This window comes from Maylandia zebra, linkage group LG3, assembly GCF_041146795.1.
Source record: "Maylandia zebra isolate NMK-2024a linkage group LG3, Mzebra_GT3a, whole genome shotgun sequence".
NCBI lineage: Eukaryota > Metazoa > Chordata > Actinopteri > Cichliformes > Cichlidae > Maylandia > Maylandia zebra.
This window is the reverse complement of record NC_135169.1, coordinates 11,704,623-11,732,168: the sequence shown is the minus strand read 5'-3', so window position 1 is coordinate 11,732,168 and position 27,546 is coordinate 11,704,623. Positions and strand designations below refer to the sequence as shown.

Here is a 27,546-nt window from a genome sequence, read left to right as displayed (position 1 = left end):
TATTCCAAATAACTGAAATATTTGATTGACACATTTCAGAAAGATGGAAAAAAGAAGAAGCATTTTGTGAACAACTAACAGCAAATCAGGTGGTATATCAATAATACGCCATACTCATGAAATGAACCCAAGGACAATGTAAATATGAGGTCAATCCAGCTCTGAAACAGAGAGAGAAAACTTCAGACTAATCTATCAGTGTTAGGGAAAAAAAGTGTCAGGTCAGACAAGAAATATGTCAGCTGGCAACACAAAAATAGAGAAATATAACAACACAAGAAACAAATGTTTATGCTTACAATAGACAGGAAATGCAAACACGTCACACAGCTGCTGTGGTCAAAGCTACAGAAGCTGTGTGAGGTTTGTATAAAAAAAGGAAGCACAGAGAGGCCACAGCCAGAAGAAGCTGAGAGCTCTGCTCTTGTCTGTATTAAATGCAGCTTCTCATCATTCTGCATTTTTTATTTATAATAAATATATTTTATATTAAGTAAACAGTCAGATTGAGATTGGCGAGGATCCAAGTGGGGCACGGCTAGATTTGAAGATGGGATACACTTTGCACTGCATAACGGGCTTATTATTGTGTAAGTACATTTCTAGCTTCGTTTGAATGGCACTAGTTAATAAAAAAAAAGCTTCTAATCTGTGAGCATTATAGTCTATAACTGGTTAAAACGGTTTAATTTTATGATCCTTAAGGAAAATGTTGCTGGTGCCTTTGCTCAGTTTAATCTGGAGCATTATGTTGGATACATGGTTGTTTTTCATTGCTTGTCTTGTTTGATTTTCTGACAGTTTGATTCTGATGTTTCAATCTTTATTTTAGTGCTCAGTACACTCTTCTACATAAATACTGATGGTGAGAAATTTATTTTTCTTTGCTTTGCATTTATAGAATATGCATGACATTGCTTTCCAGATTCACACCTCCTGTACCACTCTAAATTATTTCTTAACACATTTTTATACAGTTTATATAACATTTTAAAATACTAAAATCTGATGCAGTTGCCAAAATTGTCGGAAAAAAAGACTATACATGAGATGGACAGATAACAAATAATATTAAATACAAATTTTCATTATGTTAAAATGTTGGAACACTTTAAACGTCCAGAACCAATTAAATTCCCTTTTCAACAGGCTCATAAATATTACATATTTAACTTTTCTTGTGCAGTGTTGTTTCGGTATTTTCTTTAGTTGTGGGGAAATAAATAAAACACATAACACACAGATAAATAAATACAAGCAACAAAGTTTTTATGCTTCTATTTGGATTTGTAACTGAATATTTTTATGTGAACATTTGCTGTAAGGAGAATTTTGTTATAGAAATTATCACACATTCACTCAGTGATTTGTTTGGTGCTTCTGGCACATTAGACTGAGTGTCTTCATACAAAACTACACTACAGATTCCCTCTAATTTATTCTTCGTCTATTCATAGACCACTTAAATCAATTCAGCTCAGTTAACAGTCAGTAAGGTAAAGACCCTAGAATAATAGAAAGTCTAACTAATGTGATGACACAGAAAACTGACTTTAAGATCAACATTGCTTTCTAATCCACCAATGTCAGCTTGTAGTACACCTGTTGGATAGAGCAGTAACACTGATGGTCACATGCTCTACCAATAACAGAAATAGTACCTACAGTGTTCTGAATCTCCCTGTTTTCAAACAGTGTGTGAAATACTGTTTTTGTATTTTATGTGATGTTACTGTCATTTCCATATGACAAAGGCAAAGGGAGAGTAGGCTCTGTGTAAATATGATGCAGCCCCCACAGGAATAACAGACACCATTCAGTGTCATGTTACCTTTGAGTGTTATTAAAGGATAATGTAGAGAGGACACAAAACATCTAAAAGTAATTTGTTTGTGCAGCATTTGTCTTTGAATAGATGAAGAATAAATCAGAGGGAATCTGTAGTTTTTGCATGAAGACATGTGTCACATGCAAGTAAATATTTTCTATTTGGTGCTAGAAGCTAAATGACTGAGTGAATGTGTAAAGTGTGATCTTTTCTCAGAATACTCAGAGCTGACTCTTGTTTTCTCAACATTCTTGTCCTTTTGGATGTGAGCTCAGCCTTCGACACTATCTCTCATGCCATCCTTCTAAACAGACTTTCCTCTCTTGGCATCTCTGACACACTTATTCTGACTCACTATTGATGACTCCACATTTTTCCCTTCACCTCAAGTTAAGAGCCTTGGTGTCATCCTAGACAGTTTATTATCTTATAAATCTCACATCAATAATCTCACTTGTTCTGCCCATTTCCATCTACGCAACATTAACCGATTATGTCCTATGTCCTATGTCCGGATAGTAAACAAAATTCTTCTGCTCACCTTCAAGGCCTGTCATAACCTCGCTCCTCCCTAACTTTCTAACCTGATAAGCACCACCTCTTCTGCCTGCTCACATCCAACTTGTTGTGCCTTCTTTCCATCTCAGCACCATGGAAACCAGAGCTTTCAGTTGATCTGCTCCCAGGGTGTGGGAATCTCTCTGTCTCGAAGTTGTTCTTCATTTTGTCATTGTTCTATTATGTGTTTTATTCTATTGTTAAGTGTTGTTGGGTATTTGAAAGGCACTTTTAAAAAGAAGTTATTATTATTATTTCTATAACAAAGTTCTTCCTGAAGCAAGTGAAAATCTGATATTTCTCTTTTCCTGTAACCTCAACAGCAAGTAAATGCAGAGCCACACTGACAGCACAAAGTTCAGTCATACCAGCAGGGGGCAGTGTGACACTGAACTGCTCTGTGGAGGGCTCTGCTGGCTGGAATGTTTATTGGTTCAGAAGTGATTCAGTCTCCTCTGAAATCCAGCTCATAAGAGAAGGTGAAACAAACAGAGTTATTAGTGTCTCACAAGGAGGTCTGTACCACTGCAGAGGAGGGAGAGGAGATCCAGTTTACTTCACAGAAGAGAGCAATGAAGTCACCATTACTGAAACCGGTAATTTCCAAAAGTAACAAACTGAAAGACCTGAATCTGTTTGTTCTGTTTCTAGAGTGGTCTGAGTTGAATTTTTAGTTTTCTGTTAAATTGAAATGGATCATTATGTGATCTGTGCTAACAACATTCTCTGTAAGCTGTGAGACCCTGGGTTTCTGTTCCAGAAAGACAGTTAACTTACCCTAACTCTGAGTTAGGTTACCAAGTTACCATGGTAACAGGCTTCTGACAGGTTTTCTTTAACAAACTCAGAGTTTCTCCCTGACTCATCCTCTTCTGCTCCAGTTGAACCAGCTGACTAACACTGGGTTTCAGTTCCTCATTCACAAAATGAAACCTCAGAGTGGAGCCAGTTAATCTGCAGTAGTTTGTGTTTTTAAAAGCGTGAAAATCAGAATTCAATATTAATTTGCCATTTTGTGTACTTATTAAGTGCTTTTACATTAATTCAGAATCTGAACATGTTTTCACTGAAAATCATCTATATCAGTGTCTCAACCCACATAACTGTGACACTGATCCAGGTCTGTCTGAAGGTGTTATAGGCTCTGTAATGGAACAGAAAACTGGGTCTGCATCACAATGGAAAGGGCCTTCTTTTAACACGTTTGTCTGATGCAAATTTGCATTAAGACTTGGAAAGCTGCACTTTTGAGCTAAATGTGAAAGTTACTATCTGTGAACTCTGACTATTAATGGTAACTTTGTTCTTATTATTATTATTATTATTATTATTATTATTATTATTATTATTATTATTATTATTATTATTATTATTATTATACAAATATATAAATAAATACATGGGTCTGCATCAGATGCTATTCACAAGGCAGGAAAAATCCAACACAGGACACAAAATATCTAAAAGCAATTTGTTTGTGCAACATTTGTATTTTGTGATGTACTGATGTACTTTTTCCTGTCACCTCAACAGCAAGTAAACCCAAAGCCAAACTGACAGCACAAAGTTTAATCATACCAGTAGGGGGCAGTGTGACACTGAGCTGCTCTGTGAACCCATCATCATCATCTGGATGGAAATACTACTGGTACAGAGATGAGAAATCCTCTGAAGCCCTGACCACACAAGATGCAGTTTTTCACTCAAATGGACAAATCAGTGTCTCACAGGAAGGACTCTACAGGTGCAGAGGAGGAAGAGGAAACCCAGTTTACTACACAGAGGACAGCCAGTCAGTCAGGATTGGGAAAACTGGTCAGTTTGTATTCACCAACAATGTTAAATAGATTGATGACTGAGGATTACTATGAAGGAAAAACAAAATTATATTTCACGGTAACGGCTCTTATTGGAAATTGTTGAACACGAACAGTCATGTAAAATGTAGAGTCCATGGGAACTGACTAAAAGTGCTCTCTAGTCAAGTAAAATATATTAATTTTCACAAGAATACAAATATGAAACATAAATATCACAGATTAACAGAACATAAAAAAGGAAAACATATTGGGGGAAAAAAACACTGAGAAAAGCATTGAGAAAAAACGGAGAGTGAGCCTGACGAAATAATATTCATTACTTTCCAACAGGATCTGTCCTCACTGTGTCTCCATCATGGCTGAGTCCTGGAGCCTCAGTAACTCTGAACTGTGAGGTTGAACATCCGTCTGCAGGATGGAGCTTCTACTGGTATAAAGCTGTTCCTGATCTATCAGAGAAATCCTCCAGTTATGAGCTGCTACCTGATGGCAGTGGGACTGCACAGGACTCCTACATCATTCATGGACAGACACACACAGCAGGATATGTGTGCAGAGCTGGAAGAGGAGACCCAGAGTATCACACTGATCACAGTCGACCAAAGTTTGTCTGGTCTGCAGGTCAGTTTGATTCTGTCTAATAAGTTGTGTCATCACTGTAATCCACGAAGGTTCAGCTCATTATTTTTTTTCTAATACTAATTTGACATTTTTTGTTCCTAACATCTGTGAGCTTTGTCTCTTCACTGCATGTCGTTTCCAGATGTTCATTCAGCAGCGTCTCTCACAGTGAGTCCTGACAGAGTGCAACACTTCACCTCTGACTCTGTCTCACTGACCTGTGAGGGAAACTTCACTGAGTGGAGAGTGAGGAAGTTCTCTGAGGACGGCCGACTGTACTCTGTCTGTAGGAGAATGACTGGATCCACATGTGACATCAACACATCAAAGTCAGATACTGCAGTGTACTGGTGTGAGTCTGGATCAGGAGAGTTCAGCAGTGCAGTCAACATCACTGTACAGAGTATGTTATTATACATTTACTACTTGGATTTGGATGATTTAGACGTCACATGAACATTTGTCCCAGCTTTGCTGTATGTGAAGTCATTTCATGTGGGAAAAATAAAACACATACAGCAGTTTTAAATACACAAGATCAGATCTTCATGATGAACATTTGTACAATCTGTTCTTATTATTGTTTGTCAGCTTTTTCTCAAAGTGTGCACCAGCTGATGTGACTGAAACAATTGTGTGTGATTGTGTCACAGATGATGGTAATGGTCCTATCCTGGTGAGTCCTGTTCATCCTGTGACTGAGGGAGCTTCTGTTAGTCTGAGCTGCAGTTTGAGAACACAAAAAATACTTTCCAATGTGTTTTTCTATCACAATGACAAACTTATTCAAAATGATCCCCGAGGGGAGCTGAAGATCTCTGCAGTGTCAAAGTCTGATGAAGGTTTCTACAAGTGTCAGTACTCAGGAAGAGAGTCAGCACAGAGCTGGATGTCAGTTAAAGGTGAGCAGGATCAAGACATGTGATGGATTTTTATAAACCAATGACTGAGAAGGAACGTTAGATTGTCTGATTTAAGTCTCAAAGTCACTCGGCTCCATTTTATGAATGTATTTATTTATAAGATTATAATCTATTAATTAATTTCTGTTTTTTGTTACGTAACTGTGTCAGGAGCTGACAGCTCTTCATCTCCTGTGTGGTTGATTGTTGGACTGGTTTGTGGAGTCTCTCTCATTATTATTCTCCTGCTCTTGTTGTATCGCTGCAGACAGTCCAAGTGTAAGAGCCTCTTCTTTTCATGCTGTATTACAGAGTTTATTTACTACACACACTTTAATTATTCACACATATACTAATACTACTGTTATCTTTATGTAATCACACAAGTTGAATACAGTGAAATTGGTGTACTCCAGTTTGAAAAGCACGCAACACCTAGATATGAAAAAGGTGTGAAATTTAAGAAGACTATCTCGTGATATGTTTATAAACATTTAACTTTTTCTTTGTCTTTTCTTTTTTTTATTGCAGTTCCAGATGAAACCCGAGATGTCACATATTCTCTCATTAAGCTTAAAGATTTTGAAAAGAGGAGTATGCAAAGCACACATTGTGTGGGGGAAAAAATTGTATTAATTATTTTCTTTTGTGAATTAATCTGATCATCTTAACAGGGAAGCATCACAAACCAGAAGAGTGTGTTATTTACTCTGAGGTGAAGACGGGAGCTGCAGGTACAGTCACAACAGTCTCATTCAGTGTTTGTACTTGAATGTGTCATCACATCATTATATTGCAGGTAATTATAGGTCAACATGGAGTTTAGTTATTCACTTACTGATCAGTGTTTCAGCTTTACTGAATCACAGCATCCACAGATTCTGACTCAGACCTCAATCACAAAACACACACATGCAAAGCTGAAGTGTCACAGGCAACAAATGATTTCACTTAGATTTCTTTCACTGTAGTTGTAAAAAGTTTAAAGTTCATATGTATCCAACATCTTTGTATCATATATGTGCTGAACAAATGTGTCCTGAGCTCTGACGTCTCTTTTAGAGGACAGTCTGATGTATGCTGAGGTCAAACAGCCCAAAAAAGAAAAAGCCAAGAAAAACAAAGGTGAGCAAAGTCTGCCATCATCTCCACTGAATATTGTTCAACATGTTTATCTGCTCTTACAATGTAAATCTGTTTATTTTACAGTTTATATTTATGTATTCACAATTCATCAGCTGATTAAAATCTATCATACTCAATTGTCTTTGCATCAGTGGAGACATCCAGTTTCCTCCTGGTTAATGATATTATTGTTTTCAATGATCTTCTCTTCATTCACAGGAAAATCAAGTCCTGCAGCTGATGCAGCAGTTTATTCTGAAGTCACATCAGGAAGCTCTCTCAGTAATTCTGCTGCCATGCAGGCTGATTTATTCTTCACATTATTAAATGTCTTCAGCTCATAATATCTTTACATGTTGGAAATCACTTTGTCTCTTTGTGCTTGTCTTACAGGTCAGTGAGGAGAGCTGTAGCAGCAAAGCCAAGAAGAAGCTTGTTATGAAGCCACTCTTGCTCCTCTGATATTTTTTATTTAAATCTATGCTCTCATTTTTATGAAGATTATATATTTTTAAAATATACTTTTTAAAAAAATATATATATATATATTCATTGTTAAAGGTTTTGTATAAAACTTTGAATGTATCCTGTTCCAACAGCTGCAAAAAAAAAATAGTTTGAAATATGTGATCATATATTTAGTTTCTTATATAGCGCAACTTAAAGTCAGAGTTGTTTGCCATGACTTTTGTTGCCATGAAAACAGGATACTGCTGGACTTCAAGCTTGCTCTGTCCATTTTACTTTAGTTATTTTGTTTGTCCTGTCTTAGTTTTATTATATCTATTTGAGAGGGATTTATCTTTTACCTCTTTTTAGAGTCATTTTATATATTGTGAATAAAATAAATGTTTTTATTTGCTACTCTTTTGGGTGTAAAAGGCCTTTATTGGTTACTTTCTATTTTGCCTCTGGCTTATTTTTATCAACCGAAAAGCCTCATGATTTCCCCAAAATGGGGAAACTAAGCATGTGGTTTCAACGAAAAGCCTTCTGTTTATGAGATGTCTTTTTTCATGGTATCAGCACATAGCAGAGAGTAAACAAGGAGTTCAGACAAAAAGCACAGTGGAAAAATCACTTTGATAATTATCACTGTTACATTTAAGAATGCATGACACTGTGAAAAGCAATGAAAAATAATTGTGGTCATTGTGGTGCTGAGACATGGAAGGTGGAAAAAAAGCAACAAAAAATGTGACATGTCGTAAAACTGAAACTCCTCACACTGAAACAGCCTGTATGAGTCTGTTTAAAAAATAAAAATAAATCTGGTCTTTTCAATATTTTCCCCATGTTTTTTTTTTCAAACCTTTATATGTCAAAGCCACCCTGCTGAATAGCTATTGAAACTTGTATAGGCAGTATATAAACAACAAATAATATACCATAAACAGCAGGTTACATTAGTGTATTTCCCCATTTCTATTGTTGCCAACAAACAAACTCAAACATCACCAACAGCAAAAATCAGTCTTTGGAAAATCTGTATGTTTCCCTCCCTCCCCTACTTGCTGGCAGCTGGATTGCAGGTTGTGTCAGATAGCTCAGCTATTATTATGCCAGCAAGACAGCATTTAAGTCATTTTGAATTTGTGTTTGAAAAGGACAAAGAAGAACACCACAGTGAAATGCAAACTGAATCTATCTTATATGAAGTGTCTCTACTTTTAACCTGGAAAATTTCCTGTTAATACAATCATACTGTGATTTTCATGCCAGATTTCAGTCTTGTCCTTGTATGCAGTTTCTATAGTCTTTGTGAATATTTAGACATTATGTATTTTTATGATCATATATTCACAGTCTTCACAATTTTAAGCTGACAAAAATTATTCTGGAATGGTTCTGCGTTTTGTAGATATAGTTTTCTGCAAGTTGGTGAAACTCTGCCACTTAAATATTCTCTAAATATTCTCCCTTAATGCATATCTAAGGAGACAAGAAGTAAAAGTCAAAAACAGCTTTACTGCTGAGCTCCTTAATAAATACAACAAACAGCAGGTCAGGTCCAAATAATCTGAAACTACACCTCTTGCAACAAAACACAAACACAAGGACAGACACAAACATAAAAGAGAACATGGCAAAGGATAAGGAAGACAGGTGGGAGGACAGCTAAAACCAATCACAGATGACAAGATGGGGAAGTAGAACTAAACACAAAGCACTATGGACACAAGAGATCAAAATAAGACAGGAAGATAAGATGAGACCAGAAAAAGACATACAAGCTTGGCATAGAGACAGAAGATAAACAAACAAGGAGACAAGACTGGAGGGACAGAATGGGAATGCTAAAGGGGATAAACAATCATTTAAATAAAGAAGTCAAGGAACTAAAGGCACTGATAACAAACTCATAAGGAAAGCAACCCCCCCCCCCCCCCCCCCAAAAAAAAAAACAAAAAACAACAACTATCATTATAAACTAAAGACTATCAATATATCTATCATGCAGAACATAGTACCATTATACAAAGATTATAAAAAATACAAAACTAGATGAACCATAAAAATCCTATGAAAATCTAAACCCTGTGTCCAAGACATAGAGATCATAACAAATATTTGAACAACATAGTAAAATTAAATGAAATATATCACTTTAAACAATTAAACATTTAAGCATGCTTGTTTGTAAATAATATATGGATTTATAAGATTTTCAAATCACAATTCTCTCTTTTTTTGAATTTACATTCCATGCAGCATTCCTTTTTTTTTTTGCAGATGAGTCTGTAAAACTGAATCTCCTTATTCACTTAAATTTAGCACATGCCTTAGAAGTGTGATGACCCCTTGGCCTTTTGTGCCCTCAGTCTTAGATTTATGTTGTTTGTATTGTGCTTTGTTCTGCTGGAGGCTAACTACCTGCATGAGCTGCACCTGGACCCAGTGAGCTTGGCTATGAAGGCTTCTCTCTGTCCTGACTTTGGCATCCACATCCTTACTTGATCTTGCTTAACTGCAGCATGATTTCTTTGATGAGTTATTTTGCTATTTTTACACTCTGCCACACATACATGCATGCTTTACACTACTCACCTGCTGGCAAACATGTTTTCTTTATTTATATTGCCATTAATCTATTCTTACTTAGTTATCACCTCGGTCAGTCTCCCTCTCTTGTTGGCAGGGTTGCCAGGGTTTCCATGGCAACAAAAGTCATACATGCTCTAGAAACCATCATAGCAATACAGTAAGCATGTACTCTGTCTTTTATCAGCCGTAGCTCACACATCAGCCTGGCTCTGTGTGTGGTTAGTAGAAAGTTCTGAGTTTATTTAAGCTGCTATAGTGAGTGATGAATTACTGTTGTGGTGAATAAGCTTTCTTTTGCTTGTGATTATAATCAGTCTGTTTGTAGCACATCTCCCACTGTACACACATACAGTCTCAGACAGTTTCCTTCCAGAAATCACACACATATCAGTTCCAGGCCTGCTACTGTGTAAAACAGGATAGAATATTAGTGGATGCCTAGCAGTTGTGCTGGTCAGCCTCCTCTGGCATTCCCCCTGAACCCACTGCACCACCCCTTCCCTGCAGCTGAACCACAAACCACACCCAACCACCACGGACTGAAACTTTGCTACCACTTATTCCACTGAACATAATTGTTGGCTGAGGAATTTTATAAATGAATGTGCTTATTTGGTACAGGCCTTTCACAGAGTTATTATGCCTGTGAAAATAAATTCAAGTGCAACTTAAAGTAATTGTGTATTGTGTATCTGCTAAGTAAAAAACACAGTGACTTTATCATTTTTTCTCAGGCCTACTAAACCAAAAAGAGGAAGAACAGTTTGAGCTGAATTTGTACAGCCTTCCAAAGAACACGATTGAGCCCTGACAGCTGATAGCAGAGATAGATCATAGGCAGAACTCAAGATACCACGTTTTTAAAACTCCACTCTCATCTGTCATCACATTGCTGCAGACATTAATTACTGACTAGCCACTCCCTTTTTTCTGTTTTATTTTGCAAATGATGTGCTTTAGTTACTATATATAATAATAATAATAATAATGGATTGGATTTACATAGCACTTTTCAAGGCACCCAAAGCGCTTTACAATGCTACTATTCATTCACTCTCGCATTCACACACTGGTGGAGGCAAGCTACGGTTGTAGCTGCCCTGGGGCAGACTGACAGAAGCGAGGCTGCCATATCGCGCCATCGGCCCCTCTGGCCAACACCAGTAGGCAGTAGGGTAAAGTGTCTTGCCCAAGGACACAACGACTAGGACAGAGAGCCCGGGGATCGAACCGGCAACCTTGAACCTGAGCCACGGTCGCCCCAAATAATGCCAATAATGTCTGCTATATAATTCAAAATAAAAACTGATTGCACATGCACTAAACACATTTGTCGTCTGCTCGCACATAACCTCTAGTGAGTATATGGTGGCATCTTATCCCTGACATATCACATCTTTTTTTGTGTAAAGGGGAACAGAAAATTCAGTCAACCGTTTAGCATAATGAGGCAATACATGGTTTTTGCTTTGTGTATTTCTCAATATGATTTCAACTTTTAAAGTTAGTACTGCTATAAAATTCAAAAACATACTATTCAATAAATTGTTAATAAAGTTCAAATCTTTTAATAGTGTTGGATCTATAAGATCCTGATTTTTGGTGGCTGCTTTAGAGTCGAGAACCTGGTACTAGAAACTACCTTAGAAGTGCAAACAAGGAACACGTGAACACATGGTACATGGTAGAATAGCAAAGAAGCATGGCAATGGCTTACTTTACTGAGTGCCATGCTTTGTTTTCAGTTAAGAAATATATAGTTTTTGGCACAAAGATATTGATTAGTGTGTTTTGGTATTTTATTTGGCACATTTACCCACCAAATAAGGTCTGTGTGCATCTGTACCGTTGCAATTTAGCAAGCAAGAAAATGAATTTGTGCGTTGGTTCATTTATTCCTCTGGTTTGTAAAAACTGCATCTCATTTCCATCAGTTCAGCCACATAAATAATCCGGTCACAACCACCTTCTAACCAAAATTCAACCACAAGATGAAAACATTTACATATCAAAGCAGAAGTGAAAGGATGTTTTCCATTGTAATAGTCCAAAAAACAAGCTAAAAGTCTATTTTTTTCCTGCAACTTAAAAGGGAGTATCTTAACCTTGTTCCCTGTTATAGGCATATTCTTTGGTCTAATTATGTCAAAGCAAGTTTGTTCACCTTAACTATGGCCCAGCATGTTTTGCATGAACCTGCTCAGGACTGGCAGAAATAAATGATATGCTGCCATCCGGCCACTGACAGTCTCAAAAACCCAGACAAATATTCCAGAATTATAGCAATCCAAATGTATGGGGTTGTATGACTTTTTTTGTATGGGAAAAAAGTGAGTTTCTAAAGAAGACAGAAGTAAAACTAAACCTAAAAGAAAGCTTTGCCTGACTTGAAGTAACAGAACCGTTACTTTATAATGCAGAGAACAAGCTTGAATGTTCTGAATGGACAGGAAACGTAAACACTGATGCGGTTGAAGTTATAGCAGATGGTTGAGCTCAGAGTAAAAGGGAAGGAAGCATGGAAGCCACTGAGAAGAAGAAGTTATGGTCTCATCTATATTAAGCACAGCATCTCTTTCTTCTGCTTATTTGTGAAAGTAAAACACTGAAAGCTTAGCTGTGCATCAGAGAGCTGCAGAGCTGGATGTGAGGATGAAGCGCTCTTTGCTCTGCATGCTGGAGTTATTCTGTAAGTACATCACTGACTTTCTCTTGTGACCAATTTAAGAAACTATATTGGTGTAAATTAAAGTGTATGAGGTGGTTAACAAGTCTCTGAGAATTCGAATGGTATTACCTTGTGTCCATTTAAATCAGGGTATTGCGTTGGAAACACTGCTGTTTTACATTACTAGTTTAGAGCATATAAGCAAAGAAATTTGAGGATGAGTCTCCGATCTGAAAATTTACTTTAACCTCCTAATTTTATGACAGTATGTTTGCACTGAAGCACCGCAGCAATTTCCTAATGTTGTAAACCTGCTCAACATTTGGCAATAAAACCCTTTCTGATTCTGATTCTGATTCTGATTCTAAGACCCGAACTCTTCCACAGCATGCATTTTAAAGTTCTCTTTGATATTTGGTTACATTGGGGCCAGATGAATGTAAAAACAAAGAATTACCAGATTTTTTTTAACTTATTTTTGTTTTTAATAAAAATAAGAGCCACTTATGAGGATATTAGTTTAAAATTTTGGTAGAACAGTAGCAGTATAATATCGTAAGTGAATATCAGGCCCTTGTAGAGCAAAATTGAGTATTTTGGTCTAAATAACCCAAAATGTGATGGGTTATTTAGACCCATCACATTTTGTGGACGCCAGGTCCTAGGAGGTTAAAAAATGTTTTAGTTCATAGTGAGTTGATTTGCTGCTGTTTTGATGATGTTTCAATCTTGATTTCAGTGCTCAGTACACTTTTCGATGTAAATGCTGAAGGTACGACAGTTTTTTTTCTTCCTGTTTACAAAGTATGAACAGCATTGATGTATCTCCTGTATCTTTCTGTTTATGTGTTGTCACGGCTGAATCAAAATCCAGACACAGACAAGAACTGACAAACTTATCAGGAGTTTACTTTCACAGACATCAGTAGCTGAGAGAAACAGGTGTCTATGGTAAATGTAGGGGGCTGATTATCCATCAGGAGAGAACCAGCTTTCTGATTTGGTGAACAAAGCCAGGAACAGGGTGAGTTAGAATTGCTTTCAGTTGACTAACAGGAAGCAGGAGCGAGCGCTGCCCAGCACATGATGATAGAAGAATATCCAGGAAAACAGAGATAAGGCTCAGTGAGAGCCAGAGAGAATCAGATACACCTGAATCTGTCATGTGGCAGTGTGGAGATACAGGTTCCCAGTATTTGGGGCTGAAACTCCAGTGGCCCCAGCACATCTGAAGCTGTACCTGTACTGGAGGATGGATGGGGCTTAGGGAGCTGAACTAGCAAATGTAAAATATATTTAAAATTTCCTAACACATTTCAGTCTTGGAAATGCCAGGTAAGAGCCAAAGAGTGTGATTAACTGATACAAATGTGTATCTTTCTGTGCATTTGTTTCATCACCTTTACAAATAAAATTAGTGATCCAGCAGAATCCACTCAACAAGGATTAAACACCATGGGTTAATACTATTTCAAACAAGAAATAGTATTAACCCTTTCTACTTTAGCTATATGAAACATTTTAAACGAATTAATTACCATTTCTGTTTTGCAATGGTTACAGTATTGCAACCATAAATTATGACTACTTAACTTATTTTGTATATTCAATCATGTACTAACCCATATTCCAATATAAATTATCTTCACAAATGTATTTTATGGTGTGTGTGAACACACATGACCTCTCATACACACAAGAAAACATTTATTTTACTTTACTGAAACATCTTTACAAACATAAAAAATACAATGGTACAGCAATAACTTCTTACACGCAAACCAAGCTGAGCTATAGCTCACACTTAAGACAAAAATGTCCTAAACAATTAAATATATTCCCTTTATGAAAAGCAATAAAAATAAACATCTCCATCACAGCAGTAGCATATTCAAATTCCATCAGGTGAAAACACACACACACACACACACACACACACACACACACACACACACACACACACACACACACACACACACAGTTTCAACCCAATTGTTACACTAGGAACAATTTTCTCCTTTTGTTGTATTTCTAACTTACAGAACATGACAAGGCTGTTGTGATAGCAAACAGCAGAACGATACCAACAGGGGGCAGTGTGACACTGACCTGTGACGTGAAGAACTCTGCCAACTTAAAATATGAGTGGTTCAGAGAAACCTCATCCGAAAAACCGTCAGCAATGTCTAATGTTTCAGAGAGAGTTATCTCTGTCTTGAAAGGAGGAAACTACACCTGCAAACCTGCAGGGGGAAATGTCATCATAACAGAAAGTGACTCAGTCACCATTCAGGAAACTGGTGAGTTTGAATATTTAAACAGAATAAAATAACAAATTCTTTTTTACACATTTACACATGTAACAGCAGTGTGTGGCGTATTTATTAACCATTTCTAAATCATGTCTCAAGAAGTGTAATCAGTGGGTAAATGATTACTAATGTTCTTCATCTCAATATGAAAGCAAATATAAAACATACTAATTGCAGATAGCCACATCTGTTTTTAAGATCCCAAGTTTAAATATTAAAACTCTTTTAATTTTCAATCAGTTGGCTGAGACACCAACACAGATTCAAGACTGTTATATTATATTGATATTTGAGTTATCTTAGATTCCTGCAAACAAAAAAGAACATTTGTTCACCTGCTACTGAAAAGAGTGATGGTTTTCTTTTTCAGTTAGTAACAGGATCACAGTGACGCTGCAGCACAGCTGGTCTCAAGTGTTCAATGGTGACACAATCACTCTCAGATGTGAGATTCAGGGAGGTGAAGGAAAGGTGTGGAAATATGAATGGACAGCACCCAACACAAACAGCCCTCCAACATCCAGTGAATACAGGATCAGCAGAGTTTCAGTGTCCCACAGTGGAGACTACAGATGTCGGGGTAGCAGTGACTATCTCTTAACAGGATGGAGTGATGCCTTCAGACTGACAGTTTCATGTGAGTTGGACCATGATTCATGCTGACATTTAATGTTTTCATGTTTACATCTGTCTTAACAGGAAAACTCCAACAATGATCCAGCTGTCTGCAGGCAGCTCAGGACAACAGTTTTTCTCACTGTGCAAACAGAAAGGAGAGACACCATGGAGGCTCTTAAAATATCAGCAATGTAAAGAGGAATGTACAGAGATGACAGTTTGATAAAAGAATGATAAATCAGTGAAACCTATAGTGACGTTTTGTAGGCAGTGTAATGTGGAATAGGCAGAGTAATTTCTAATTTCCTTTTTGGTGTTTGTAGATAAATTATTAAAAAACTGTTTAGAGTGTGATCAGCACTTAAATTAGGTCCTGAGACAAGTGAAGATTTAACGTTTTACTTTTTTTCTGTAAACTCAACAGCAAGTAAACCCAGAGCCACACTAACAGCACAACGTTCAATCATACCAGCAGGGGGCAGTGTGACACTGAGCTGCTCTGTGGAGGGCTCTGCTGGCTGGAAGTTTGACTGGTTCAGACGTGATTCACAGTTTTCTGGAGCTCAGAAAATAGGAGCTGGAACATCAGAGCACACGATCAGTATTTCAGAAGAAGGCATCTATTACTGCAGAGGAGGGAGAGGAGATCCAGTTTTCTCCACAGAGGACAGTGCTGCAGTTACAATTCAGAAACAAGGTGAATGTTTATAGTTTTTTTCTGAAATGCAACAAATTCATGTTTAAATTAAAGTAAGACTTAATATATTTAAATGTATTTTTGCTCCCACATGATTTGTTTCTGTTTATTTGTTTGTTGAACAGTTCGGGTTGCTGTGAAACTGCAGCACAGCTGGTCTCAGATATTCACTGGTGAGACAATCACTCTCAGATGTGAGATTCAGGGAGGTGAAGGAAAAGTGTGGAAATATGAATGGACAGCACCCAACAAAAAAAGGCCTCCAACATCCAGTGAATACAGGATCAGCAGCGTTTCAGTGTCCCACAGTGGAGACTACAGATGTCGGGGTAGCAGTGACTATCTCTTAACAGGATGGAGTGATGCAATCAGACTGACAGTTTCATGTGAGTTGGACCATGATTCATGCTGACATTTAATGTTTTCATGTTTACATCTGTCTTAACAGGAAAACTCCAACAATGATCCAGCTGTCTGCAGGCAGCTCAGGACAACAGTTTTTCTCACTGTGCAAACAGAAAGGAGAGACACCATGGAGGCTCTTAAAATATCAGCAATTTAAAGAGGAATGTACAGAGATGACAGTTTGATAAGAGAATGATAAATCAGTGAAATCTTTAGTTTGTTAAACAGTCTAATGTGTCACATGCAGGGAAACTAATTAATTTTTGTGTTTGTAGATAAATTAATCTGTGAATGTTTAAAGTGTGATTAGTGCTATAAGAAATGTATTTTTTATGATGATTTAATTTTTTTAATGGTTTTGTTTCTTCAACAGCAAGTAAACCCAGAGCCACACTGACAGCACAAAGTTCAGTCATACCAGCAGGGGGCAGTGTGACACTGAGCTGCTCTGTGGAGGGCTCTGCTGGCTGGAAGTTTGACTGGGTCAGACGTGATTCAGTCTCTTCTAAAGCTCAGCTCATGAGAGGAAATGAAGCAAACAGAGTTATTAGTGTCTCACAAGGAGGTCTGTACCACTGCAGAGGAGGGAGAGGAGATCCAGTTTACTACACAGAGGACAGCAGTGACGTCACAGTTCAGCAAACTCGTGAGTTCCCTCTATTATTTCAATGACTGAAAGATCACCCTCTTTGTTTCTGCATCTGTTAAATGAACACTTTGTTTTTCTTTAATGTGAAAGTAAAATTTTGTGGATCGTCTTCAAATTTCACAACAATGTATTGGCGTTGTGGGACATAGGTTGGCTAAGCACTTGAGTTTGAAATTCATTTTTGGGCCCAATGTCAAAGTTGTCCTTAATATATAAATAAAAAATAATCTAGAAACCATTTTTAGTAACATATAATATGAAACGGCATTGAGACAGCTGTACAACACACTATAATTTTTTTTAATACAACACCCTGTTACCACCCCATACATTTTTGCAGCTTCACATGCTGCATGAATATATCTTTAAATCTCAAGTTTTTACAGAAGCCACAGACTTCAGCCAATTCTGCTGCAGTTATTTGGGTAAAGAATAATACACAATTTTCTGTATAATGCATCAAGGTCAAAGGTCAGGGTCCCACTTTTCTTTTTCAATACAACATAATATGACGTCACAATGGCACAACAATATATTTATATGCTACACTATATTTCCATATTACTAATGCTGACATCAGCATAAAACGTTAAAGTTTTAGTACAACTCTTGCCCTTCAGAGGGAGCTGTGATCTCCGAGTGCTCTTATTATTATATGAAACAGAAATCATGATGCACTTCTCTTGACTTTGATTCTTGTCAATGGATATTTTTCTGTGAACAGTTCCCAGTAAGCCCACTGTGACCCTGCAGCCATCCTGGACTCAGATATACAGCGGTGAGACAGTCACTGTCAGATGTGAGATTCAGGGAGGTGAAGGAGCTCAGTGGACGTATGAATGGAGAGCAGCCAAGTTAAACACACCTCCAACATCCAATGAATACAGAATCATCAGAGCTACTGAGTCTGACAGTGGAGGATACAGCTGCCGGGGCAGAAGGGACTATTTCTTCTCAGAGTGGAGTGATATCATCACACTGACTGTATCATGTAAGTTGAACACATATGAATTCATAACAAATGAATCTGTGAAGTGTATTGTGATAATATCCTTTGTCTTTCAACAATACTGCAGCTTTTGTTTTGTTTTTTAGCTTACAAATAGCTTTGAATGTGGTTCCAAAAACAACAACACTTACAATGAAACATCTGGAAAAGGAAAAGAAAACCAATCTGTAATTTAAGGAGAAGTCAGATTATCTCAGATCTTCACCTATATATTTATTTATTTATTTATAAAAGTTGGTACAGATAGATGAAGGTGATGAGTTTTCAATGTAAAATGTTATTTGGCCGTTGTCGCAAGTCTATGAATTATTTAAAATGGAAACATTAAATCACTGTAAATACCTTCTTTGTCACTGATGACCAGTGTTGGGTAAGTTACTTTAAATTAGTAACTTAGTTACATTACTAGTTACTTCTATCAAAAGTAACTCAGTTACTTCAAGTTACTCATTACTTTCAGAGTAACTAGTTACTAGGGAGAGTAACTTTGGTTTTACTCAGAATTCTCTTGTTAATGTGTTGCTTCCATAACTGGATACCCAGCAAGATTGCCAGTCTTCTAGCTTGCTTACTTGCCACAAGTGCACTGTGCCACCTACCAATAGAAAGGAAAAGATAATGTGCACATTTCCACGAGAGAAATCCCACACCTGATTCTATCCTAGCCTGCTTTTTACATCCAACACAAAAACTGCAGTCATGGTGCTTTCGATTGTACTCAGAACTCGGAAATTCTGCCTTCCGAATGGGAAGATGTAGGTAACACCAGACTGCAGATGAGCTGCATACAGAGCTGGACTGGGACAAAAAAATCGTCCTGGGCATTTTGACTAGAGACCTGCCCACCATTATAGGAAAAATCATAAAGCCTTTGAATGAAAATAAACACTGTTGTGACAGTGATGTACACTGTTCTGATGGTATATATGTATCAATCTATCAATTGTTTGTTGTAAGACTCGGATAATTATTTTTTTAAAAGTGAGACATTTTAAATGAGAATAAGAAAGTATTTCCTTGTGCCCCCCTTTCCCTTTTAATGCCCTACATGGACCCCTGGCAACACTTTGCTAGATCCGCCCCTGCACAGTTACCAGCTGTCAGCTACTTAGAAAAGGATCCTGGTGTTATTTGTCTCTCAGAAACAGTTCATAACTTCCCTTCAACTCATTCATGTCACCTAAAAGGTAAACCTGTTTCTCCATCACCTGTTCAGCTCTGATGATTCAGTAAGGACATCTCCTGGTTTCTTCATGTTTCCCTCTCACCACATAACCAAACCGACATCATGACCAGCAGGTTTACAGCTGTGGCTCCAGCAAACATCAGATGATACTAGAAATTAATATTAAATAAATTCTAACAACAGCTGATCAAGCTTAAAAGTGCTGCTGTTGTTTACATCCGCTGGTTTCCTCTTTCTGGCGCAAAGTGGGCGACAAATAAACAAGAGAGAAAAGCCGATCAGCTGATCATTGATCAGTTTCATGATTGAAGTAGAAACAGGAGAGGGAGGAGTGAGAATGAAAGAAGAAGAGGCAGCTGTGCAGCGTAAGGACGCAGAAAAACTCCAGCTTTGTGTCTTTTTCCATTCTAGCTGAAGTCCGGGACAAACTGTTCCTTTTCACCTCAATACGAAACGCGTAATATTTTCTCTGAATACGAGACGATTCCGTTTTTTACGGTTGGCAACTCTAATAATTAACCTTATGAACAAAATAAAGTTCAACATCAGTAACATAGCACCCACCCAGCTGTATAGAAACTCCGTCATGCTAGCTAGCATGCATTACGAAAAAGTCAGCATAACGAAAATAAACTCCACCTAAACTTGGTTCATATCTGACCCAGATGGACTGCAGGTTACAACTTCTTACCTGAAGTTCAGTTCACCTGACACTCTCGGACCAGCGGCCGCTTCGGGTCTCTCCTCTTGCCTCCCTTTTCCTTCATCCACCTGCTGGCCTCCACCACTTGCTAATGTTATTGAATCTGTGGAAGCTCCGCGATAGCCACCACATGAAGTAACGAATAACGAGCCTATCTAAATCCCAGTAACGAGTAACGCGTTCCTGATTTTGGCATAATAACTAGTTACCGTGCTCGTTACCACAATAATAACGTAGTTACTGTAACGCGTTACTTAATAACGCGTTAGTCCCAGCACTGCTGATGACTGACAATCGGTGTTTAGTGCAAGGCTTGTTATCTTCCATTCCCAAACAATCACAGGGTATTTAGTTTTTAATAGTTGTTGTAGTAAAATGACTTTATAAACTCTGATGAGGACAAATAGTCTGGGTGTAAGAATAATGACACTCTCCCACGCCAGCAGAAAGAAAAGAAGCAATTCTGTGCGTTGTGATGATTAAAATATGAATCAAAAGGAAACTGAGATGATGCAGTATTCAAAACTGTTTTATTTGATATTTGTCTTTCGGTCAACGAATAATAAACCACAGGAGTAATTAGTCCTGATAAATTACTCAGCGAGTGTTTAAAGTTTAATCACTACTATAAGAAATTTTCTTCGTGAAAAAAGTGATGATCTAATGTTTTACTTTTACTCTAAACTCAACAGCAAGTAAACCCAGAGCCACACTGACAGCACAAAGTTCAATCATACCAGCAGAGGGCAGTGTGACACTGAGCTGCTCTGTGGAGGGCTCTGCTGGCTGGAAGTTTGACTGGTTCAGACGTGATTCAGAGTTTTCTGGAGCTCAGAAAATAGGAGCTGGAACATCAGAGCGCACTATCAGTATTTCAGAAGAAGGCATCTATTACTGCAGAGGAGGGAGAGGAGATCCAGTTTTCTCCACAGAGGACAGCAATGACATCATACTTCAGCGAACTGGTGAGTTTAAAATTTTAATTTGGAACAAAACAACAATGTCTGCGCAGGCATAGAGTAAGGAGTTCATTCTTCTTCTTCTTCTTCTTCTTCTTCTAATTAATATTACAGTGTTTGAAAAATGTGATTACCAAAAATGTGAGTGCTTGTTATTGAAAATTATTAAATCATGTGTCATGCAGTCTAATCACTGGAGAAATTATGTCAAAAGTTATTGATCTGAACAGAAAAGTAAAATTACAATTAAGATTTTAGGTTGGATTTTAAAAGAAACTTTCTTTTTTTTTCATTCATTTTGCGAGGGAACCAAAGCAGAGTCAGCTACAGAGGTCTATCAAAATGTTTAAGTACTTGGGTCAAACGGCTGAGTGTCTGCACACTGAATGAATCATTATATAATATTATATAATATTATATTATATTATGCAAATACTATATAATATTTTAGTTGCTTTTAAACATTCCTGCAAACAAATCAGCATTCAAATAATTATGATAAAAACCTGCTGCTGCATGTTTTTCTTTGTTAGTTCGTAACAGGATCGCAGTGACCCTGTATCACAGCTGGTCTCAGATATTCACTGGTGAGACAATCACTCTCAGATGTGAGATTCAGGGAGGTGAAGGAAAGGTGTGGAAATATGAATGGACAGCACCCAACACAAACAGCCCTCCAACATCCAGTGAATACAGGATCAGCAGAGTTTCAGTGTCCCACAGTGGAGACTACAGATGTCGGGGTAGCAGTGACTATCTCTTAACAGGATGGAGTGATGCCTTCAGACTGACAGTTTCATGTGAGTTGGACCATGATTCATGCTGACATTTCATGTTTTAATGTTTACATTTACATCAGCTGATTTAAAAACTCAAGCACAGCCTGTAATATTGATTGATTGATTGATAATACTTTATTCATCCCAAGGGAAATTGGGTTAAGGCTGCCAGCCTTGCCAGTGCCATCTCACCCTTCCAACCATACATACATTGCACAAACATCACGGGGAAGACAGGTCAGAGAGGTATAACAATGGAAAATGCACAACATGGTGATAGACGTGGAGAAAAAAGAACTCCCCCCAGACTGAGCTCCAACAGGGAGAACAGTTTGAGAACAGAAAAAAACACCTCAGCACAAAGCATAAGAATCATCACATCTCACAACATAGAAGACATAAGGTTTGAAGGTGTTTGGAGGGGTGGGGTTGAGTGTAGGTCTGTGTCAGTGTACATGCTTATGTGTGTGTGTTCCGTATTCAGCCGAGAGAAAGTGTCCCTTCACTCAGTCAGGCAAAAGTCAACAATCTTGTGTCGACGTAGGTAGTGTTCAAGGAGGGGGGAGAAAGTCACAACAACAGTCTTGTTATCTAAGTAGAATTTTTGTTATTCCCGTCAGCTTTTGCCTTGAGCATCCAGTGGCGCTGGGGGGGCGCATGAGATGAAGATGATAGTTGTTTTGGTTAGTGCGAACAAACTGCATCCAATTTTACAGTTGGTCTAATGTCCATCACTTAGGGCTGCACAATTAATCGTTAGAAAATCGCGATCTCAATTCATACTTATGTGCGATCTCATTTCCAAATGACAACGATTTAAAAAAAGAAAAAGAAAAGATGACGATTGACGATGACCGCATTTAGATCCGGGACATATTCTGCATGACAACAAGCGCTCACTCTTCCTGCTCAACAAATGACAGGAGCGGAGCCTTATACCACGTGATACAGAAGCCAGCTGGCAGGGTAAAAACAACGGAGAGCACGTGAGAGATCACGAAGCTGGAAAGGCCAAGAAAGTCACAGGAGAAAATCCGTCCCGGTCAACCACCCAAACATCAATAACAGGAACCTTATACAGCGCTTCCCCATACCCGTTGAACTCCCGCAGGCACAAAGAAATTACGGAGGCTATCACTTATCACCCGGCTAAAGATATGGCTCCCATCAACACTGTGCAAAACGAGGGATTTGGGAAAATGATCAACACCCTAGACAAACGCTACACAGTGCCGTCCCGCAGCTATTTTTCAAATGTTGCACTACCTGCTCTATACACGCAGTGTCGAGCAACGGTGGAGGCGGAATTACAAGCATTACAACATTTTGCGGCAACAACAAAATGTGAGACATTTATTTTTATGTTCATTTACTGTTTTTATGTTCAGTCTCAACTGTTACGAAATTGATGTGCAGTTAATAAGTGCAATAAATATTTATATTGGAAAAGAAAATCGTGAGAGAATCGTGATCTCAATTCTAAGCCAAAAAATCGTGATTCTCATTTCATGCAAAATCGTGCAGTCCTACCATCACTGGTCACCAGGTGTCTCAATTCCCATTCTTCTTCTCCAAGATCTTATCCATATTGTGTTCAATAAACGCAGTCTCACAGTACTCACAGCCCTGCCCATCATGTCAGCCAGCCTTGTGGGATTTTGAACAGCTGTGAACAGTGTGTGAATGTGTGTGTGAATGGGTGGGTGACTGGATGTGTAAAGCGCTTTGGGGTCCTTAGGGACTAGTAAAGCGCTATACAAATACAGGCCATCTACCATTTACCATAGCTGTAGCCACTTCTTGTTCTTCGCTAATTCCAGGTCCGAGCCAGCTCCAATCAGCCAGAACTCTATAATCGTGGTTCCGAATTGGTAGATGTCACTCAATGTCCTCTATCGAGAGTGGCAAACCTGTTCTGGGCCACCAAAGGGCCGTCATTCTTTGCGGTATGTGGGCCATGTGCAGCACTGGACTGGGACAAAAAATCGGCTCCGGCATTTTGACTAGAGACTGGCCCACCAGGTATTATAGGAAAAACCATAAAGCCTTTGAATGAAAACAAACGCTGTTGTCACAGTGATGTACACTGTCTTGTTGGTACATATGTATCAATCTAATAAACTTAAACCTACACCATCCTCCCTATTCTGGTATTCTAAACAGTACTTAGCCGAAACCCAAAGAGTTGGTCGAGTTAACCTCCTGAACTATCTACAACACATGGTGGAAACCTAAAATTAAGCCAGAGAAGACTAGAGGTGAGACATGATCATTACTGAATATTAAAAATAATAAATGACAGACTTAGTGATATTTTCATAAATTATTCATTTACCACATCAATAAACAGCATGGCAGGGCAAAATATTTTGTCTAACATGTGTAGCTGTTGCTGTTCTGTGAGTCGATCGTGCAAGTGGTGTGATATGCCCATGTAGAAAGGACGGCACTGCAACGCTGGACTTGCCCTTACTCTGGGCTCCCTCTTTATTCTGGCAACTGGTACAAAGTAAACAGCACACAGTCGTCATTAACAGTGTGCAAAGCAACTGCAACATTCAGTTCATCAGCTTGGGAGTATTTTCCTTTTTCTTTCCAAACATAACACTTAACAAGATATATTTAAAGAACACAACATCAACAAAGTCTTTCTTTTAAAAGTTCTAGCTGAAACCAAACCTGTGATTGTATAGTAGCAGTATTATTTATTTATTTTTCTCCTTGTGGTAAATGAGTGATAAGAGACATTATATCTCCTTTTTCCTAACCAACAACAACAACAATAACATATAAAAACAGCTTTTCTATTATAAAACAATCATCATTGTCATCATTTTTTTTCCTATACAACAGCATCAATTAAAACTTATACTTAACAGTGCCTACCTGGTACAAAGAAAACAGCACACAGTCGTCATTAACAGTGTGCAAAGCAACTTCAACATTCAGTTCTGTTGAAAAGAATTAGAATAATGACAATTTCATAGAGAAACATTAAAGCTGAGTGTAAGTCAAAAAGCTAACGAGTACTAGCTTAGCATGCTAACTAAAAATGCTACTCGTGAATAAATTTACTACCCATGCATCAAAATGCCTGTAGCTTTCAGGTTACATGCAAGTACTGCTTACAATCAAAATACACATTGACAATTACCACTATAAGAACGTTTTCATTAATACACATACAAAACTGACAACAGTATCGCTCACAAGCACCTACCACCAGCTTGGGAGTATTTTCCTTTGCTGAGGCATGCACTGTGCAGCAATTTGAAACCTTAACAGTTGCAGTTGCGATATTTGTCCAACTATTCACAAAGCACATCAATTTTGAGGAAATTCATTAAGCTATTTTCTAACTCTGTTACACATGGCAACCTTTAAAAAGTGAAAGGAGACAGAAAGACAGGTGAGAAAGAATAAAACTTAATTGAAGTTTCTAGAAAATGTGGGAAAATACTGGCATCATATACAGTACTTACTTCTGAAGAAATTATGATGGAACCCTCAATAAAAATTACTATGTACAATAATGGATTTCTATACATTTGACATCAGATGAAAACTTTGGTTGTAAGATCTGGATAATTATTTGTTAAAAGCTAGAAATTTTAAATGAGAATAAGAAAGAAAAGTATTTTTTGTGCCCTCCTTTTCTTGTTAATGCCCAACCTGGCCCCCTGGCAAAACTTTGCTAGATCCGCCCCTGCACAGTTACCAGCTTTCAGCTACATAGAAAAGGATCCTGGTGTTAGTTGTCTCTCAGAAACAGTTCATAACTTTCCTTCAACCCTTCTTGTCATCTAAAAAGTAAACATGTTTCTCCTTCACCTGTTCAGCTCTGACGATTCAGTAAGGACATCTCCTGGTTTCACATTCATGTTTCCCTCTTGCCACATATCCAAACGGATATCATGAGTGATAGGTTTGTAGCATAAACCTATTCGCTGGAACGTTAAGAACAATTTACTACAAAGCAAAAGCAAGACGCAAGTAGGCAAAGTTCTTTGTGTTACTCATGCATGAGGGAGGCCTGCCTGGAGCCAAGTGTCGTTCCACCCACTTGACCTCCGTCAGACTCTCATCCACTCCCCCGTAACACTGCTCTTTTATTGAGGTTACATTAATATGCATAGGTTCATTAACATATGACGTTTCATATAGGTACACATGTGGACAAAGAATACTGTGTAAGTGTGTGTGCGTGTGTGTGTGTGTGTGTGTGTGTGGGGGGGGGGGGGGGGGGGGGGGGGGGGTCAGAGTATGACCCCATAAACGACTTCCCTGGTCTGGAAGTCCAGCAGTTCATCTAAACAAAAGGCACTTAGACTAAAACTGACATAGATATGTTTATCCTACCATGAAACAATAAGAGAAGGTATGACCTCTCCCATGCTCCCAGGGTGTGGGTGTGAATGCCAGAGCACTCTGGAATGCACACGAAGTCTTTGCAGACTAAACCTAACAATGAGCAGCAGCTTTTACAGCTGTGGCTCCAACAAACATCAGCTGATACTAGAATGGTAAATGACCTGTATTTGTATAGCGCTTTTACTAGTCCCTGAGAACCCGAAAGCGCTTTACACACCCATTCACACACTAGAAAGTAATATTAAATAAATTCTAACAACAGCTGATCAAGCTTAAACGTGCTTCTGCTGTTTAACTCGACCTCCGCTAGTTTCCTCTTTCTGGCGTAAAGTGGGCGATAAAGCAAGAGTGGGCGATAAGCAAGAGAGACGGGACTTGCGGCAGAAACGCCGATCAGCTCATCATTGATCAGATTCGTGATTGAAGTAGAAACAGGAGAGGGAGGGGGAGAGAATGAGAGGAGAAGAGGCAGCTGTGTGGCAAAGACACAGAATAACTCCAGCTTTGTGTCCTTTTTTTTTCATTCTAGCTGAAGTCCGGGACAAATCGCGTCTATTTTCAGCTCAATACGAAACGTGTAAAATTTTCTCTGAATACCAGAGGATTCCGTTTTTTATGGGACAGTTGGCAACTCTACTAACTAGTGATGGGTAGATGAGGCCTCGTGAAGCGTTTCAGCACATTTCCCGAACTGTATCGATACTGTGTCGACACAGTTTCCCGGCCAATGCACAGTGACTTCTAGTGATGGGTCGTTCGCGAACGAAATGGCTCTTAGAGCCGGCTCTTTGACGTGAACGACGCGAGCCGTCACGTGGGTTTTTTTCTTTTTCTTTCTCTCACCCTCTCTCTCTCTCGCACTTTTTTTCCGCTTTACTCTGCACGCGAGCCTTGTGCTTTACGCTGGGGAGGCGGTAGTTACACTCAGTAGCACAGGAACAGAGCAGGAGGGAGAGAGAGAGAAAGAGCCAGGGACAACAACGTCACATTAGAAAGGTATAGTAATCATCCACAACTATTTTCGGTTCCAGATGATAAAGGATTCAGAAAGTTTATTCATGCAGGTCCATATGACAGAGAATATGCATCTTCTGACATTAAGTGAACATTAAAATGAAAGTATTGTGAATGTAATATTACCCATTTGACTCAGTTTATTATAAATTTCTATTCAGAAAAATAGGTTTGTCCAATGTTTTTGCATTCAGTCTATTGCGTTTATTTTTTTACACCATTTCCCCAGCTTTGTAAATCTCACAGGCACAGATGAAGCTGGGGTACACAAAAGCTG

The 27,546-nt window shown here is 38.3% G+C and overlaps 3 protein-coding genes and 1 long non-coding RNA gene across 6 annotated transcripts in view; all 4 read left to right on the top strand.

Moving 5' to 3' along the window:
• Window positions 1–422: 422 nt before the first annotated feature.
• LOC143416662 (sialoadhesin-like) lies at window positions 423–5,752 on the top strand. Its single transcript, XM_076882111.1, has 7 exons — window positions 423–590; window positions 833–865; window positions 2,710–2,982; window positions 3,920–4,201; window positions 4,537–4,827; window positions 4,970–5,230; window positions 5,481–5,752. Exons 1-7 carry the CDS (start codon window positions 551–553, stop codon window positions 5,750–5,752), a joined length of 1,452 nt encoding a protein of 483 aa, XP_076738226.1. The 5' UTR covers window positions 423–550.
• Window positions 5,753–5,906: 154 nt separating this feature from the next.
• Window positions 5,907–7,723, top strand: LOC143416961 (uncharacterized). 3 transcript variants are annotated; one of them, XR_013097201.1, is made up of 5 exons: window positions 5,907–6,008; window positions 6,261–6,323; window positions 6,404–6,463; window positions 6,792–6,854; window positions 7,074–7,723. It is a non-coding gene; the product is annotated as an uncharacterized LOC143416961 (long non-coding RNA). The 3 variants fall into 3 exon arrangements; XR_013097200.1 differs by having other exon boundaries at window positions 6,261–6,463; window positions 7,074–7,136; window positions 7,248–7,723; XR_013097199.1 differs by having other exon boundaries at window positions 6,261–6,463.
• Window positions 7,724–12,503: 4,780 nt separating this feature from the next.
• LOC112431600 (putative high affinity immunoglobulin gamma Fc receptor IC) lies at window positions 12,504–16,208 on the top strand. Its single transcript, XM_076882110.1, has 5 exons — window positions 12,504–12,588; window positions 13,307–13,339; window positions 14,610–14,867; window positions 15,250–15,516; window positions 15,922–16,208. The coding sequence occupies exons 1-5, from the start codon at window positions 12,552–12,554 to the stop codon at window positions 16,206–16,208; spliced, it is 882 nt and encodes a 293-aa protein (XP_076738225.1). The 5' UTR covers window positions 12,504–12,551.
• A 4,658-nt stretch (window positions 16,209–20,866) lies between these two features.
• LOC112431599 (Fc receptor-like protein 5) overlaps window positions 20,867–27,546 on the top strand; it is a 40,089-nt gene continuing 33,409 nt past the window's right edge. Inside the window, exons 1-2 of the mRNA XM_076879540.1 lie at window positions 20,867–21,111; window positions 21,639–21,905. The gene's annotated coding sequence lies outside the window, so the exon portion shown is untranslated. The remainder of the gene's footprint in view (window positions 21,112–21,638; window positions 21,906–27,546) is intronic.